The sequence below is a fragment of the Bacillus rossius genome, chromosome 2, assembly GCF_032445375.1.
Source record: "Bacillus rossius redtenbacheri isolate Brsri chromosome 2, Brsri_v3, whole genome shotgun sequence".
NCBI classification, from domain to species: Eukaryota; Metazoa; Arthropoda; class Insecta; order Phasmatodea; family Bacillidae; genus Bacillus; species Bacillus rossius.
The window spans coordinates 127,904,699-127,921,749 of record NC_086331.1 but is presented as its reverse complement, the minus strand read 5'-3'; the positions used below and the strand labels follow the sequence as shown (position 1 = coordinate 127,921,749).

Below are 17,051 nucleotides of genomic sequence, written 5' to 3'. Positions count from 1 at the left end.
CTCAGTGGTACATGCTCTATGCTAGCTGAAGCAACTATTTACCATCATTGGACCAAAATAATAGAGGATCTTTTAACTACAAAAAATTTCTGTTAATTACTTAACAGCCCAAAATTTTATATACCAAACTACCAGGGATGTACGTAGGCGGGGGATGCAGAGATATATCACCCCGAAATCCTAAAAAATCTGTAATTACCACCAACAAAAGGTAAAAGAATTTTAAAGCACACAGCAGGCAAAGTGTCTCCCCCCCCCCCCCAACCCAAATGAAATTATCATGGTTGCTACAAGCTTTTTTAAGTCCAAAATTCCCTGTTTTTTCTAGGCATTCCAGACCTGAATTGACTAATTTCCCTGACCTTTCAGACACGAACTATCTTGCGGCGCCACTTGACGTTTTCTGCAGAAAAAGAAGATTGTATATGCCGTTCAAAGGTGTCATTTTAATCTTAAAACATATGCATACCCAACTAAATTGATAATTACATAATGAAACCTCTTATCTCTGAAGAAAACACTAGCAAAGAGACTTCAACTGCACCTATACGTTCCTACTCTGTAGAACTCACCCTATTGAAATTAATTATTGGCAATTCTGAAAGAAAGCCTCTTTTCTAAAAAAAGTTCCAAGTTGCAGTTTTACTCCCGGACTCAATTTGCAATCATACATCGTAACCACTTTAGTGCAATTGGCCAAAATTCTTTTTCATTCCCAAAACACAAACGAAAATTGTACGTAATTTTCCGTATTATACTTGCCACAAATGGTGGACTAATATTAACACACTTCTCAAAAATAACATCTTTTATCAGGTAAAAAATTTATTGCAATATTACATCGCTGTTTTACAGAACCACCAAGCCTAATTAATAAAACTCAAAAATACAAGTTTCAGATTTATATGAATATTTTTTTTTCTCTTGGAAATAAAACTTTCTTTGATAATTACCACCACAACAATTTCAATTGAATACTGAAGGGTTGCAACCTACTGTTACTATTTTATAGTGGCTCTGGTGCAGGAACTATAATTTACTGTGATTTTGTCATAACACCACCAGGAAAGACTAATTCTACTTCAACCCTTTGAAAGCCCAGTCAGTAGATCTAGGCAGGCATTCTGCACCCTCCAACACCCAAATCATAGAAAATTAAATGGGTGCCGGCCCTTCGAAGATCGAACACTGTCCTTGTCCAATGAACATAGTTCATCTCCATGGCTGTTTCAAGCGTCCTCCTTTTCCTCGCACCGTGTCGTCTTGGGATCTGCCGAATCAGCGACCCGGAACACTCCATGTTCACCGAACAGCATTCAAAACCATCTATGCGCTTGTCTCAGCAGCTAATTTTTTTTATTTCAGCCAGTTTTTTACCACTGGATTAAAATTTTGTTTCGTTAACATTTATACCTACACAAATACAGTAAAACTTTGTTTATCCAGCCAGCCAGCCCTCGATCCGGAACTACGGATAATCCGAATCAGATTTGTAGACATTTTATTTACAGTTCACATATAAATGACAATTTATTATATTCTACATCTGTGCAAACAAAGATGGTACGCACACAATAATGTACCTGACCGTGCTTCAATCAAATATGTTTGTAACAGAAGAAAGTTGACAAATTCTTTGCTGAGAAGTTATGTGAAAAGTTATTTTTGTACTTTTTAACGACCTGTAAACAATATATGGAATGTATACTAAGCAATTTTGTTACAAAACATAGTTTTTTATCGTAGCAGCCGGTAGCAAACATTAAGTCTAGGTATTTAAAAATTTTACTTTGCTTATTAGTTATTATCCATATTACCTGGATTATCCAGATTCTCAACTGTCCGGATTACCTTGGGTCCCATTTAGTCCGAATAAACAAGGTTGACCTGTACAACATGTTCTCTAAAACAAAATTTAAATAACAATAAAAAAATTTCAATTTTAAAATTATTTTCTGTTCGTCTCTGAAAGAAAGCCTTCTCATTGACCAGAGGGGAAATAAGCTGCATCAGTCACCCTGGCTAATACATTATCTCCAGCAGGTTGGCCCTCCGGATGCTACTTTTAGACACCAGCACAGCAATCCCTGGTATTCCAGTCGTGGTTCAGGAAGAAAACATTTGCTGTTCTGGCCACACTGCTGATTTGGCATTCACCACACTAACAATTATCAAATTAAAATCATTTTCTATAAATAACTTCTTAATCACCTGACTGTAGGGATGGTCGGGTACCCGAAATTTCGGGCAGTGTTTCGGGTATCAAGTATACCCGAAATTCCGGGCGGGTATTTCAGTGCCCGAAAATATCAGGCACCTTGGAAAACGGCAATACCGCACGGCGCAAGTAAACAAAGCTTCTTTTTTTTGGAACGCGCGGCAGCTGCAGGAACATGCCACGCCGCCACCGTCCCGGCACCAGCCGGTGAAGTGAGTGTGTGTGAGAGATAAGATAAAGAAGGTGCCCGGTCAGCAAGTGTGTTTGTGGGAGGGGGAGACAGATATAAGAGAGCGAGCCCTGCAGCAAGCGGAAGTGGTCAAGGTCAACATTTACCGTTACTCTCGCTGGCTGACTAACGATGCAGCTGGTCGCCCGTCTCTCTCTCACACACACACACACACACACATACACACACGCGCGCGTGTACGCACGGCGGATGCTCACTGCTCAATAGTCACAAAGTAGTGTTCAAGGCCGGTGGAGCTGCTTGCTGTGTGCGAGAAGGATTATAAGCTGACTTTAATTACACACATTGTAGTTGCGTGGCATTTGCAGAAAGTGGTTGTGAATTGTTTCTATTTAATTCATGTCATTATTTTACCAAAATGGATACCAGTGGAAGTGTAGGTCAAACAATCAACAGTGACAATGAACCTTCAAGCAGCTACCCAAACACAATTTAGTTAATAAGCACTTTATTTCCAAGATTAATATGCACTCTATTTTTTAGTTTAATGTTTAACTTTCATATCAGTGCGGTATAGTAAATAAATAAAAACAGTTCAGGTTTGTCAATGCAAACTTAAGTACGACTATTTTATGTTCAAAATTTATTTCATTAACTGATTTTGATGCCCGACCGAGATTGCCCGAGCCCGAAAATTTTGGACAATTACCCGCCCGAGCCCGCCCGAAGTCAAATTTCTCTGCCCGACCATGCCTACCTGACTGCATACATTTGAAAAAATGTACCATTAACTCATTTCCAACGTTAAATAAAATAAAAGTTATACGTACTACAGGTTTAACCTTAGCAAATACATTAACACCAATAGTAAAATATTAGATATAATTTTTTAGTGACTGTCCTATAATTAATGACTTCAGATAAACAGCACAGGAGTAACTATTTTCAGCTTTAATGCGTCCAGCTATGTATGTTGTATTGAACATGATATATGATCATCAGATATATATGTACATATACCTTTCAACCATTCTGTAACTTGTTCAGGCTTCCATTCAGCTACATTCACATATGCCATGCTGCCCCACTTTTAGTGACAAGCATTCATACTAACCTGGAAAAAAAAAAAGGTTACATTTTAATATCTACGACATGGTTCCTCCCCCCGATATTCAAAGGGGTTATATCAGTAAGCACATAATAATACTAACCACAAACTAAAAAAAAATGTGTTGAACAACATTCTGTAAAATATGAAAATAAATGTGCCATAATTTACAATAGGAAAGAAGTGAACAAACTGCTTATTAATAAATAACATACAAATTATAATGAATTACATACTGCTATCAGAACAAGGATTATTTAATGTCCCATGGGATTTTTGCTATGGAAATAAATACCAAATTACTCAGTGTTTGTATTTAATGTATATAGGACTTATATGGAAACAATCCAGTATTTTAAGATTCACCATCATTTTAGTAAGTGCTATCAGCAAAACCAATTCGTTAAAATGCCCAGTTACACTATAAAAGTAGCATAATTTCAGATGTATTCTGGGATTTAGTGATTGGAGGACATAAATGTCTCTAGCGCTGCATGTTTTTTTTGCTACACTTTACTTCATTTTGTTGCTAAACTCTTATGTTTTATCACTATAGGATCCTATTCAAACTCAGTTTGTCTATATAGGTACTAACACTAATTGCAAGGCAGGCTATGTACGTCCTTTGCAAAGACAGGGTGTAGGACTGGATTGTCTAAGCTTTTAAACTGAGGTTAAAATTGTGGGGTTAATGTATTCAATTGTTATAAATAGTCATTTTAAGAAGTTTTGCATTTACTTTTTTTCCTCCATAGTAATTCATTTCACCCTATAATATCTCTGCACTTGCACTCTCCCCACTACTGTATTGAATTTCTTAAAAAACAGTGGAAATAGCAACAACCCTTTAGTTGGTTAGTCAATATTAGCAGTAAAACTAAAAACAAACCATTTATGAAATTTCACATCAAGAATCAGCAATAGACTTCACTGGAACAAACCCCCTTTTTTTCAACCATGGTTGTAAATAAATATCACCTAAGCTGCTCTAACAGAAACACTATTAACAATTATAAGTTGTTCCAAAAAACCTCAGTAGCGACTTTTCTATACAGTAAATCTCAAAATATAACGCTCACATATAAATGGGTTTTATTGTGTTCTGACAATTTTCCTGTCATACTATTATGTTTTCAATGCAGAATAGAAATCATTGTGACCACCAAGATGTACTGCACATATCGGCATATTTGATGCAGTGCGTTTAAGCGATAATGTTTGTGTAAGGCATTATGATGCCAAAGTAATTGATGACTGGCTATTAGCATGTTTGGTGCTGGAACTATATTTAAAACTTTTAAGTGTCTGTTTTAAGTTATTTTTGGGCCATCATATAACACTTAAGAGGATCACACATATCAATACGTAAATCAAAGAAAAGAGTTAACTGCAATGGCCCATACGCGGACACAGATACGTACAAATGAGCTGGAAAACTCCCATCTCTTTCATTTACATTACCATGTGTGATGATTAGAGGCTAAGTATTTGGTAGGAGTGGTAGCCACATTTACTTAAGTTGTTTCAAGTATAAAACTATTTTCATACAACCAGCGTTCCAACATTACTTCCTGGTCTAGTTTATCATATTAGGTATGTAAATCCAGACCATGTTTTGTTTTAGTCTCTCAAGAACTTTTCCAATAAGGTACATTAACAGTAATAGTTTATGAGGTGCATCCAAAAAGAGAAAATGGGTTTTTGTAGTTACTGACAGTTTTATAATGGTTCTGTAAAAGGACATTATAATAATTCTAGTCTTTAACTTTTTAACGGTTGCTTAGGTTGGGTTCACAACATTTTAAATACTGTAAAATAGTGTGGACAGTTGGTTTGGTTAAGTAAGCTACATTTATAATATTGTAAAATATTGTGGACAGTTGGTTACATGAGCTACATTTAAAATACTGTTTAAATTGTCTTACCATGAGTATAGAAATTACCCATTTTAAATGTAGCTAACCCAAAATTACCAACTGTCCACAATATTCAACAATAATTTTAATGTACCTAATGTTTTGAATCATTTCACCTCACAGGGTGTTGTGATACTTCATATAGTTTACCTTTTAGCAAGTATTATGTTAGCTAGATAGTGTGATATCATGAGAATGGTCGGTTGGATTAGGTAAAATACTTTAAAAATTGTGTGGATAGAAGCTCACTGCACAAAACCACCATAACCCCACACTGGTCCCTTAAGAATGTAGGGTGGTTATGACGTGAGAACAGCCATATTGATGACGTCTTGAAATGATTGGTATTGGGATGTAAACAACTCACAAAAATTAATTCCTTTATTAGCTCACCTTCATCCGAAAAAAAGCTAGTTACGTAAATGATTACATTTTTTTGTATCAAACACCAAACAACTGTTGTTTAAACTGCTACAATCATTCGCAAACATGTTTTAAGGTTAGTCACAAACATATCATTGAAAGTAAAAAAAAAGTAGTAAAATATAATTTATTTAAAATATTCATAGGTTATAAATAACAATTATCTAAATAACTTACTTGCAGTATTCATGCAATTTCCATTCCTAAAATATTTACATCCATTTATTGCTCATTTACATAATTGCAAACATATGAATATTCTAAGATGATTTAATCCATTACCAGTGTGACCAACACGCTCTGGTAAATTTCCCTACAAAAATATCAATATTTTCAAACAAGACTAACATTACAAAAAATATCGTTCGATACAACTCTTATTTTTATCTTTTTGCCTAATTTCATTCAATTAACCAAAGACAAATAGGCAATGAACTTAAGATTTTAATTAGTGAGGCCAAAATTTCCCTCCCAGAATTTATTTTACTAGGTGTTTTGAAAGAAAATTACAGCAGGAAATTTATGTACTGAAAGCCCCCCCCCCCCCCCCCCCCCCTTCCCCGGACGCACTTTCAAACTTTCACTTCCAAAACCTTCAACAATGTTTCGTCAAATAATATTAGGGGGTTATAATGAAACGGTAAACATCACTAGCACAGCTATTTTTGTTCAACAAATTGGATTACTTGAGTTTCTATAAAAGAGTCTGCATATTAAATGGATTCTAAAAGCCCTGTATCACTGACAAAATTATGCCATCTAATATATTTGACAATAGTATTTTAAGAAGGGGCAATAATATTAGGCAGAAAATGGTTTCTTATTTTCTCAACCTAACATAAATTTGGACTAATAAACTCAGAAATATTTTAATTCATGTCACACCATCAAAGTTTGCTTTTTTCTGAGTTATATTACATTTTCAATTTTTTCCTCACTTTGAAATTAATTTGTGCATCACATTGCTGAATGGGATATTTGATAAATTTTTTTGTAGGTACTTTAATTAACTGTAAAATCTGCGACTAGGCAGGAAACATGGCTTCACTTATTCATTTTGCACACAGCACATTTTCGCAGGAACCAGGCTGGGGTGTCACGCACGCACTTCTGTCTCGGTCAGTTCGCTCTCGCCTGTGCTAGTCGCGTCTGCGCCGCTGGGCTCATAAGTCTTTGTTCAGCACGAACCATATCTCAGCAATAATGTAAATTCTTCAAAATCCTTTTCCATCGACTAAGTAGTTAGCCCACTATGACTGGCTTGAATTCACCAGCCACATAACCTATTAATGTGTGCCCATGCGAGGGACATTTTCATTTAATACATAATTTTTTGTGTTTCATTCTGGGCGCGGGTAGCGACCCAGACCTCACGTAACAAACTATAGTCCCCAAGACTCTCTGTTTCGTCCGCACAGGGCTGCCATTTAGGTGGTATGTGCGCTCTCAGAATGCTTAGTTAAGGCCCACAGACTTTCGGGGCCCGCTATTTGTTTCGTCCACATGATTCATAAGTGTAAGGCCGCGCGCCATAAGATAGTATACTGCATAATACGTAATGTTTTCCCCACGAGTTAAGTGGTTTATTTGTAATTTTGCTGCACAGTGATTTAGGGTCTTTGTCTTTATGCCGTGCATATGATCATTAGGGGTTGGCCACAGTATGTTTTCGTAAACTGTAATGATTTGCAAATGTTGCATCATGTAATAAGTCTCACTGTTTTCAATTCAATGCAGTATTGTAGTAATGCCTGCCCATTGTATGTTTAGCCTAAGGCCAGAGGGCCCATAGTCCCTTCACAGCATTAGTACATTCGTGTATCAGGTGCCATGTCGAAATAACACAAGACATGTTAGCAGTAACACTATGTATGAGGGCAGTTTATCAATGAAAACAGTCTTAATGAAGAGTTTTTCAGTACCTACTCCAAAAAATACCAACCATGTCCTCCGACTCGTCATATTCGTCGGAATCGTTGAGATACGCCCAAGTAATTTTGCCAGTCGATTACCGATATTTTGTCTAAGATGTCATATTGATGCCTTGCCACCTTTCCAGGGTATTGATTGGTGATTTTGGTGAGCCTGGACACCAACTAGCAGGGTTCGGAGGGCTTTGTGCTAGTACACAAATGCTGTGACTCTCGAGTCTCCTATGTGACATCGTCATGTGGCTACAAGGGGGTAGGCGGAGGCACAGACAAAAATACTCTAGGCTGTAATACGCCTCCATAATGCTGATAACGGTGCTGGAATAAAATAAATGTTTCAGGTGAAGTGCAGTTTATTACAGCAGGGCTCTCATACATGTTATCTGGGCCGGTGCAAAGTAAATTGGTGCCCTAGGCGAAAAACCTTAATGTCCCCCCCCCCCCCCCCTGGCCGGACACCCCAAAATTTTTTTTACTCAAAATACATCACGTAAGCCTAAGATTTTGTCAACAATCAAATGTAAGCAGGCTTGTGTTTTTTTTTACTTTTGAACTTATTACAAATAATAAACAGGTCACCGTGGACTTTAAATAATTAGGTACTTATATCAATACTAGCTTCAGTACCCGGCGTTGCCCGGGCTAAAGACATGGAGCTTTATTGTCTGCGAGTTAAGGCGATTGGTGCATGGAAAATATTACTACAAAACTAATTTATCTGTACATATTTATTTTTGATGCTTCTTTTTAAGACATAATATACCTAGGATCTTTTTTAATAAACTTTTTTTACTGAGTTATGTCATTTTAAATGAATTTATTTTTATTCCAAGCCAGAATTATTTATAAAACACATAATTATGCTAAACTTAAGTATAGTTCAAGAAACGAGTGTACGAATAGGTTTCTGCACCTATAACAGTAAGAAATTTTTTTTTCATCGTCAAAATTACAGTTTAATGTTGACAATTTCTATCAATCTTTGCTGGACTACTTCAGGAGCGATTTAAAGAATAAATTTAAATGAAAATGAAAACATAATTGGCAGAACACTATTGAGTTATGTATATATTTTCATATCCTTTTGTTTTTGATACGATCCGACTGAAAACACGCCCTCTGGAGTGTCAGTTCTAGTGCTGCGTGTAAAACTCTCGCCACCGGGAGAATGTCCCCGCGATGTGGCGCTGAGGGGCGGCGCTTGTCGGAACCAGGTAGTCCGGCGGAGCTCCGGCCGGCTGGCCGCTGCCTGAGGGAGGGGAGGGGGAAGAATGGGGTGTAGAGGGAGGACGAGAGAGAAGGCCGAAGAAACGAAGGGTCTGTCAAGGTCGCGCTTCATAGTGGAGTCTATCTACGCTCAAGCAAGGAATCTGTCTCTGTACAGAAAAATTCGTACAGCGAAATTCTTTTTAGCGGTTATGTTTTGACTTGAAGTTGAATACTGACACGGTGATTATTCTTTGTGGTGGTTGTTTACACATCTGAATAAATTTTTACCCTCCAGATTAATATGTTTTGACAGCATAGAACATCAGTTGTGTATTCCGGTTAGTTAGGGTATGCTATATGCACACTAGAATGACAGATCTAAATTTAACCAAAAAATTGGTTGTCTGTAAAGTCGGTTTACGGACGATAGTTTAACGTAACAACGTCATAACAAAACATTGATGAAATGATTGATCCAGAAGAATAGGAAATATCATATTCGGCCTGAGACTGAGCCGTAATAGGTTCTTGCAACCAAACCAGTTAGGCATTAAAAATATTATATTCTTTGAGGAAATTTTTTTTTAATTTTTCTATCTTTTGTATGATAAAATCTATCTCTGCATACTTTTATGAATAAAATTGAATCATTTTTATTGAATTATAAGTATTTTGTATGGATACAAAGGAGTGAAATGAAATGTACAATTTAACCAATAAATTTACTTTTATTTGCATTCATTAATTCAAATATATTTATTACTTTTGAAATGTTGCATGCGCCGTATTTATTTACAAGTACAAAAAAAAATTCGCAGCTGCTGGGATTCGAACCGATAATCTTTGGATTGGATAATTGCGTTTTTAACTGAACAGCCACGCAGCAATTTTTGAAAATTACAGTTTCAGATGGTATATACAGATTTATAAAAATTTTGTTCACGGTTGGGGAATAATATTATTTCGTTTTTATAACATGATTTTATAACAAATACGCATCCCAAATACACCAAACTTATTTATAATGTGTTACAATATTTTTTAAAACATTGTGCAAAAGATCCCGGGTGTAATTTGAATTATAATGTGTAACTGTAAAATACCATTGTTGGTTCAAAACGTATTTGAATATTCAACATTACTTTTAAATAACCGTACCGATTGTGCTAAAAATCGGTGGACGATCGTTAAATTACATAATATTAATAATTCAAACGACGAAAATATGATTGAAAAGTCAAATAGATGGTTGTTCCAATCGAGTGGAAGAGAGATGCCACGCATGCGTACAATGAGCATGATGAGAGATGCCACACATGCGTACAATGAGCATGAAGAGAGATGCCACACATGCGTACAATGAGCAAACAGGACACATCCGTAGTGGGACATCCGTAGTGGGACATCCGTAGTGGGACACTTTTTCGTGCGTGCAGCTGGCGTCCATCGATTTATTAGACGTTGTCACGTCAAAAAATAGATTTTATATGTATTAAAATTTATTTAGAACATGAAATCAACACTAGGCTATTCCAGTTATATGAAATAAAAAAAATTGAAATGTTAGCTAGCGATGCCAGAATGTCGGGCACACTAATTACAAATGTACTTTTGTAATATTACATTGCACAGAACACTGAAACCTTAATACTTCAAATGTTTGTTTACAGTTTTATTATTCTGTGCTACGTTATTTAAATTTATACGTTTAATTTATTTTGGGTTTTGAACTATATTTCTGACATTGTTACAGACGTTTGGGCTTTTCTCTATGTAATTATTAAGTAATTTCGGCTTTTGGAATTACGTTTTTCACGGCCAGAAATTGCCCGAGGTTTCGGCGGAACTTTCAAAAAGTGCCTCGAGCCTATTGTTGTAAAAGTTGCTACTAAAAAGAAGCTTGGTTTTGGCCGTTTTGGTGCGTGCAGCTCCGCGTCAGGACGTTCCTGACGCGGGCCTACCATAAGTTATGTTACGTGTGCGGTAATAATAGTATGTATAAAAATGTTATCATCAGACTGCTGATGGTATGTGAAGTTGCGAACGGGAATACGTGATTTTAAAGTTATTAACGTCAGAAGATATCATTAGTCCAGTTATGGCCATTTTGTTATTACTCTATCACTAACGCTGTACTGACGCCCTGCAACTTTTTAACATTGCCGATTGATATTATGACTTTATTGGTGTTGCTGGGATAAACTAAAACCAGCCGCTATTAAATATTATATTTACTAAATTAATTAGCCTCTCAGTATTATTAATGGCACGATCATATGAACATACAATGCACAACTATCTTAGTGGTCTTGAGTCTATAGGTCTTATGTTTTATCGGACAATTGATTTAATTTATGAGTTAGTGAATTTTTCGAACCGTAAATCCATTTTTGAACTCTACGTGAAACATTGACATTTGCGAAGTCGTGCCCATGTACCTGGCAACGATAGTTAAAAAAAATCGGAGTGATATTTTGGTCAAATGGAATTATTACTGTATTGAGGGATACGTGGTATTTGTTTATTCGTGTGTAAGTAATAAATCAGTCTTAAAATCAGTTAATTATTTTGTCTTCCTCTTTCGTATTCTAATTGAGATATATATCAGATAAGCACGTGTTACTTGTATCACGACATCTAGGTATTATTTATCAGTAATTAATATTTTATTTTATTTTTTTGTTAACTAATGTGCATAGGGCAGTGCACTAGACATCACTACCTGTGTGTAGTGTTGCGTTACACTTTTTAACGCATTAGAGTTCACATAAAATGATAAATCCAAAATTTCGTTTAAAAGTATAAATATCGTTTAAAAGTATAAATATCAGCGATCAATTTAATTAATGTCCAGTATAACTCAGTCAGTAAAACACTCGAAAATATGTATAGGACCTGTTAACCTAAATGTTTGTTAACAGTTAAACTGAACCAAGATGTGTTAGAGTGTTTTTTTTTTGTTTTTTTTTCTCCGTATATTAGAGGTATGGGACATCAAAATACGCATCTGTTGCCCATTGACTTTAAATACAGAATTATAAACTACATATTGTGAAAACATTCTGCAGCAGTTTTTGCTGAACGGAAAAACACGGATGAGAAGACAGACGAAATGTGTTTGGTAAGTGATTTTTCGTCAAATGAAATGGAACAGGGCAGTGCTTATCAGAATGAAAGTACAGAACTACTTTTGTGTAAGGAAATGCATTTCACAAAGACATTTCAAGAGAAATCACCTTTTGAAATAGATCTTGCTGACATGGAAGAAATAGACTTAGATTTAGAGGCCAGACCCCTTTCAAGTGACGAAATTTCTCTTGAAGGGCTGAAATATGTTTCTGGCTATATAGCTCACCGTTTCAGAAATAAATATCCTGACCTTGGCACTACGGATTTCAATTCGGAGGACGATAGCTGGATACATGTAAAATCAAAGGGTAACTTAAAATGTCCCACTAATGAATTTTTTGAATTAATAAAGATCGCTGAAATGTGTTTTGATAATGTTCTGGCAACAATTTGTGCAAAAAAGAGCGGATTTTTGAATCACTGACTAAAATTATTTGCGGAACTACTGAAAATAAATATCCAGAAGAAGTTATATACTGTTTTGTCAGGACAAGAACGTATATGCGTATCAAGTATTTGAACATGAAATATTTTAACGAACAAGACCAAAAACGCAAAGAAAGAAATAAGATGAGGAAAACTACCCTCTAAGATTTTTCAGTGTGATTGTGTCCACTTTCCTTCACCATAATATGCATGTTCATAATTTATTTACGATGTTTTTTAACTACTATATTTAAGAAAAGCATTTATTGTGAATATCGCAGCAATTATGTAGGGCTTAAGGTATTTATTGTATTCCAAATATTGAGTATATCATTTTTATTGCCTTCATTAAAAATAATATATATGTTAACAATGTAACAAAATTGCGATATTTTTGTATTGCTATTGCAATTTCGTTTCTTGTAAACATTATTGTAGACTTTTTCATATTGAAATTAAATTTGCTATAGGGTTGTTTGTATTTTAATTTTACAGTTATAAGATTTTTTATATGTTGTTTACTGTTTACAAACATTTGAAAAATATGTCAACCATATTTCCATTTCCATGGCAATAGTCTTGTTAGCTTTTTGGGTAACTCTTCTACATGGATGATAAGATGTTGCGACATCTAAAACATATCACACCACCTTTACATAACTATTAAACTAAGAGGTGTTTTCTTTACATAATATTAAAGCACAATGTATCCTTGTGGCGTAGGTGATTTAGAATTTCCATTTATCTAGAAAAATTCGCTTTCAGAATGTTTTTTAACACACAGTGTTTCGGAAGGTTTTTGAAGAAAAAATTGACTACACGTTTTATTTTTTTGCAGCTGAATTCGGGCACGTGCATTAAATATAATTAATCCGTAGGAAGCGCAATGGTTTAAAGTATTGATGCTGAAGATTTGAAAAGATTTATTGAAATAGTGTGAAAGAATGAGCGAGTTGAGTGAGAAGATGTGCGGGAGTGGTAGAGGTTAGCTCTCAGCCACATGACTTCGTGCGCAGTTGCGGACAAAAAATAATCCATTCCGCTTCCCCATGGCGAAGGATGAGTGAAAGAGAAACCTGCTACACCTTCCCCTCCTCCGGGCACGATAGAACTGTATTGGCTGTGTGTTAGAGGGAGAGCGAGATACAACCTTCGAGGTTCTGTTACTTTCTCATAGATGGCAGGCTGCAGAGTGACCGCCAGCAACACCCTTCCTGTCTGAAGGCCATCTCGCCACTGAAGAGCTGGAACTAAGCTCCTGACCTCCCTACATAGTAACGGTCACCCACACAGGCATCTAGACTCTTTAGTGATCCTATGATACAAAATTCATTGTTTTCGGGCCTGTGACCGTTTTTTTACCGTGCACCAATCGCCTCAAAGCAAACTGGATAGCGCTATATGACAGTGTGTTGGACATAGAGAAATGTCACACAATTACTGTATGTTTATGACCTATGATTTTTTGTTTACCCATGGCGATCGGTTATTTAATATTTATAATTAATTATAAATTATTAAGACCATTAATCAAAATAAAAACTATCCTATCTCTCAAGTTGGAAAAAATACACATAAATGCCAATTTTCATCGAAATTGGTTGACTTGGTGAAGAGTTCACTGGAAACAAACATCAGGACACTGGATTTATATATATATTAAGATATAAACATTCCAAACTGTTACAAAAATCCATTTTCATCTAGTTTCAATAATCGTTAAACATATTATATCAGCTGTTATGTGTCGTGCTGCGCCGCCCCCAGCTACTTGGCGCCCTAGGCGGTTGCCTAGTTCGCCTATATGGACGCGCCGGCCCTGCATGTACTGCTCTTATAAATGACCTGTTCTTTTCCCAGGTCAGGAGCTCGCTACGGCATGTACTGCTTTACAGTTGTGACGTGTATTACACTACTGACTGCATGGCGATTGACTGTATGTTATAGTTATTTGAACTCTAATCTGAATTTACGGTATAAAATAATAAAACATTTTAACCTTTGCCCATACTATGTGGTCATACACCAAAGCAAACACTCATATGCGAATAAAAATCCATGACACTGAGAAGTAGGCTAATAGTCACTTGATGGTTGCCTGACATGTTATACTGATTTGCTTCCTATCATGATGTTACACTACACAACGCTAAAATTAATGAATTTTTGCCCATGCTACATGGTCATACGCACAAAGAATCCCTGACATACGAAAAACAATACATGATGCTTAAAGGCTAAGGCTCTTAGACACTAGCAACCATGTTGATCAAGCAAAAATGGGACCCCAAAGAAGTCCTCAGCCTGACATCACTGTTTGTTTTAGTATATCTGCCTTGACGAAAGTGGTGGGAAAGCAGTCTGCCGGCTGCCACCGCAGTGGGAAGATTTTTTTTGTCCTTGTCGAGTACAAACCAAGGACCCCGAGCTGTCTGAGTTAAGTGCATTTGTTATTGAAAGTTTATTGAAATTGTATTTTTCATAATTTATTATAAATTAATTTTTTTTCCGATTTTCTACAATAATAATTGCGGATATTCAAGATGACCGACGTGACATTATAATTTAAAATGGCGGGTGTGACATCTTAATAGCGGAAATTTATACAATAACGAAAAGTATGATGTCAGGGAAGTGGGGTGCTAGATGGTGATGTCACCATAACGAATAGTGCAATGTCCAGAAAGTGGGGTGCTCGATTCCAATATGGCAGAAAATTATAGATTTAAAGATGGCGGAAATTTATAGAAAACAAAATGGCGGTTGGAGTTAATGTCAAAGGTCAAGGTCATAGGACAATTCAAATGTTAAGTTAAAGTTCAAAGGTCGTCATCCAAGATGACCACCGTGACATCAGAATCCAATATGGTGGACCCTAGCAGCAGCACCGCACCCAGCACCCAGCCACCGGAGCCCCAAATAATACACTACTATGGGAGGATACAATTGTTAGAATATAGTAATGATAATTGGAAGGATGTGATAGGATACGATTTGCAGGATACGATAGGATACGACAGGATACGAGTGGCAGTATACCATGATAGAATTAATAAGTGTATTAATGCTAATTAGTTATCCTGTGATCATTCGTGGGTCGGGGTATTTTATTTGGTTTTGTATAATTTCTACATTAAGCTGAAGCATGATGAATATGGAAACTAATATTTATTTAGTCAAATATGATTGGTGTGAAATCATATTTAGTTTTGTGTTTCAAAGATTTTTGGTGTAATTGCTTACAATACACCTCATAGTAAACGTCAAGTACACCAGGTTTTAGACATAATGTAGGTCTAGCAGTCCTGGACTCTTGTCTTGTTTGCTTGATATAATTCGAGGCTTGTTTGAAAGGTAATGAAAAAGTAGTCATCGTGGTTCAGATACACTTGGCTTATACGCCTGACATGTAGTACATGACCTGGTTGAAAGTTTTATCATAATCGAAAAAGAAGGCCTCGTGGTTCGAAGATGCTTTACCTATAGGCCCCACAATGGACATTACTTGGTTAAAATTCATACCAACTATAACGAAAAAGGATTCATGTTTCGAAGATGTTTGTCTTATATGCTTGACATTGGCCACGACTTCTTTAAATAATATACGCTTATCCACGTAGAAGGCCCCATGTTTTGGAGGTGAATGGCCTATTAGCTTGTAATTGGCACTCTAGTAGTCATAAAGTGCACCAATACGACCTTCATGGCCGGTATTGTGATAGTACCATACCTAACATATTATTCAGCCGGGGAAGTTGTCTTTACTATGCCCTAGTTAGTAGTGAGGATGTTTAATTTTAATAAGTATTTTTGAGCATTAATTGATTGTTTTTACATCGACCAAGGATCGCACCGAGGACCGTTATCGAACGAATTATTTAATATAAATATAAAATTCAATATATTAATACTTATTATCAAATATTTTTAATACATATTAATAAATATTTTTATTTATTTATGGAATTTTTTCAGAAATTATTGTTTGATTATTCAAGATTATTAATTTGGTGGCCAAAGTGGCCGACAAGATGGTGGACGCTAAGATAGTTGATTGTCTGCTGAATGACTTTGGTATTCTTTAGTGGGTCAAAATAAATCAATATGGCGGCAGCCAACTGTAACTGAAGACAGATGCAGCAATTGGAGCCATTTAGACATGTAGCTGCATAGTCAAGTACTCATGTAGACGTGCAGTTCTGTAGTCTTGGATCTTCGTAGACTCCTAGTCTTGTAGTCAAATAGTGCTGGGTCTAAGACTATTTGGAGTCAAATACTTTTGATGTCACTGATTGTTGGAGCCAAAGACTGTTGAAGCAAATGACTGATGGAGCCAAACGACTGTTGGATTCATAGACTAATGGAGCCAATGACTATTGGAGCCAATGACTTTTGGATCAAAAAAATGTTGGATTCATAGACTGTTGGAGACATTATATCCTAAATTAACATTGACGATCACATCCTACCGAGTTGAATGTACGTGAGAACTCACCTCCTT

General features: G+C 36.1%; 1 protein-coding gene across 4 annotated transcripts in view; it reads right to left on the bottom strand.

The window, feature by feature from the left end:
• LOC134529812 (uncharacterized) overlaps positions 1-6,146 on the bottom strand; it is a 92,606-nt gene extending 86,460 nt beyond the window's left edge. For 2 of the 4 annotated variants that reach the window (XM_063364280.1, XM_063364279.1), the window contains exons 1-2: positions 6,033-6,124; positions 3,429-3,522 (exon numbers count right to left, since the gene is read on the bottom strand). In XM_063364280.1, coding sequence (XP_063220350.1) covers positions 3,429-3,486 — 58 coding nt within the window. In that variant the 5' untranslated portion in view covers positions 3,487-3,522; positions 6,033-6,124. Of the gene's footprint in view, positions 1-2,211; positions 3,113-3,428; positions 3,523-6,032 lie in introns of those variants that run through there. The other 2 variants (XM_063364277.1, XM_063364278.1) reach the window with 2 other exon arrangements.
• Between the last annotated feature and the right edge of the window lie 10,905 nt (positions 6,147-17,051).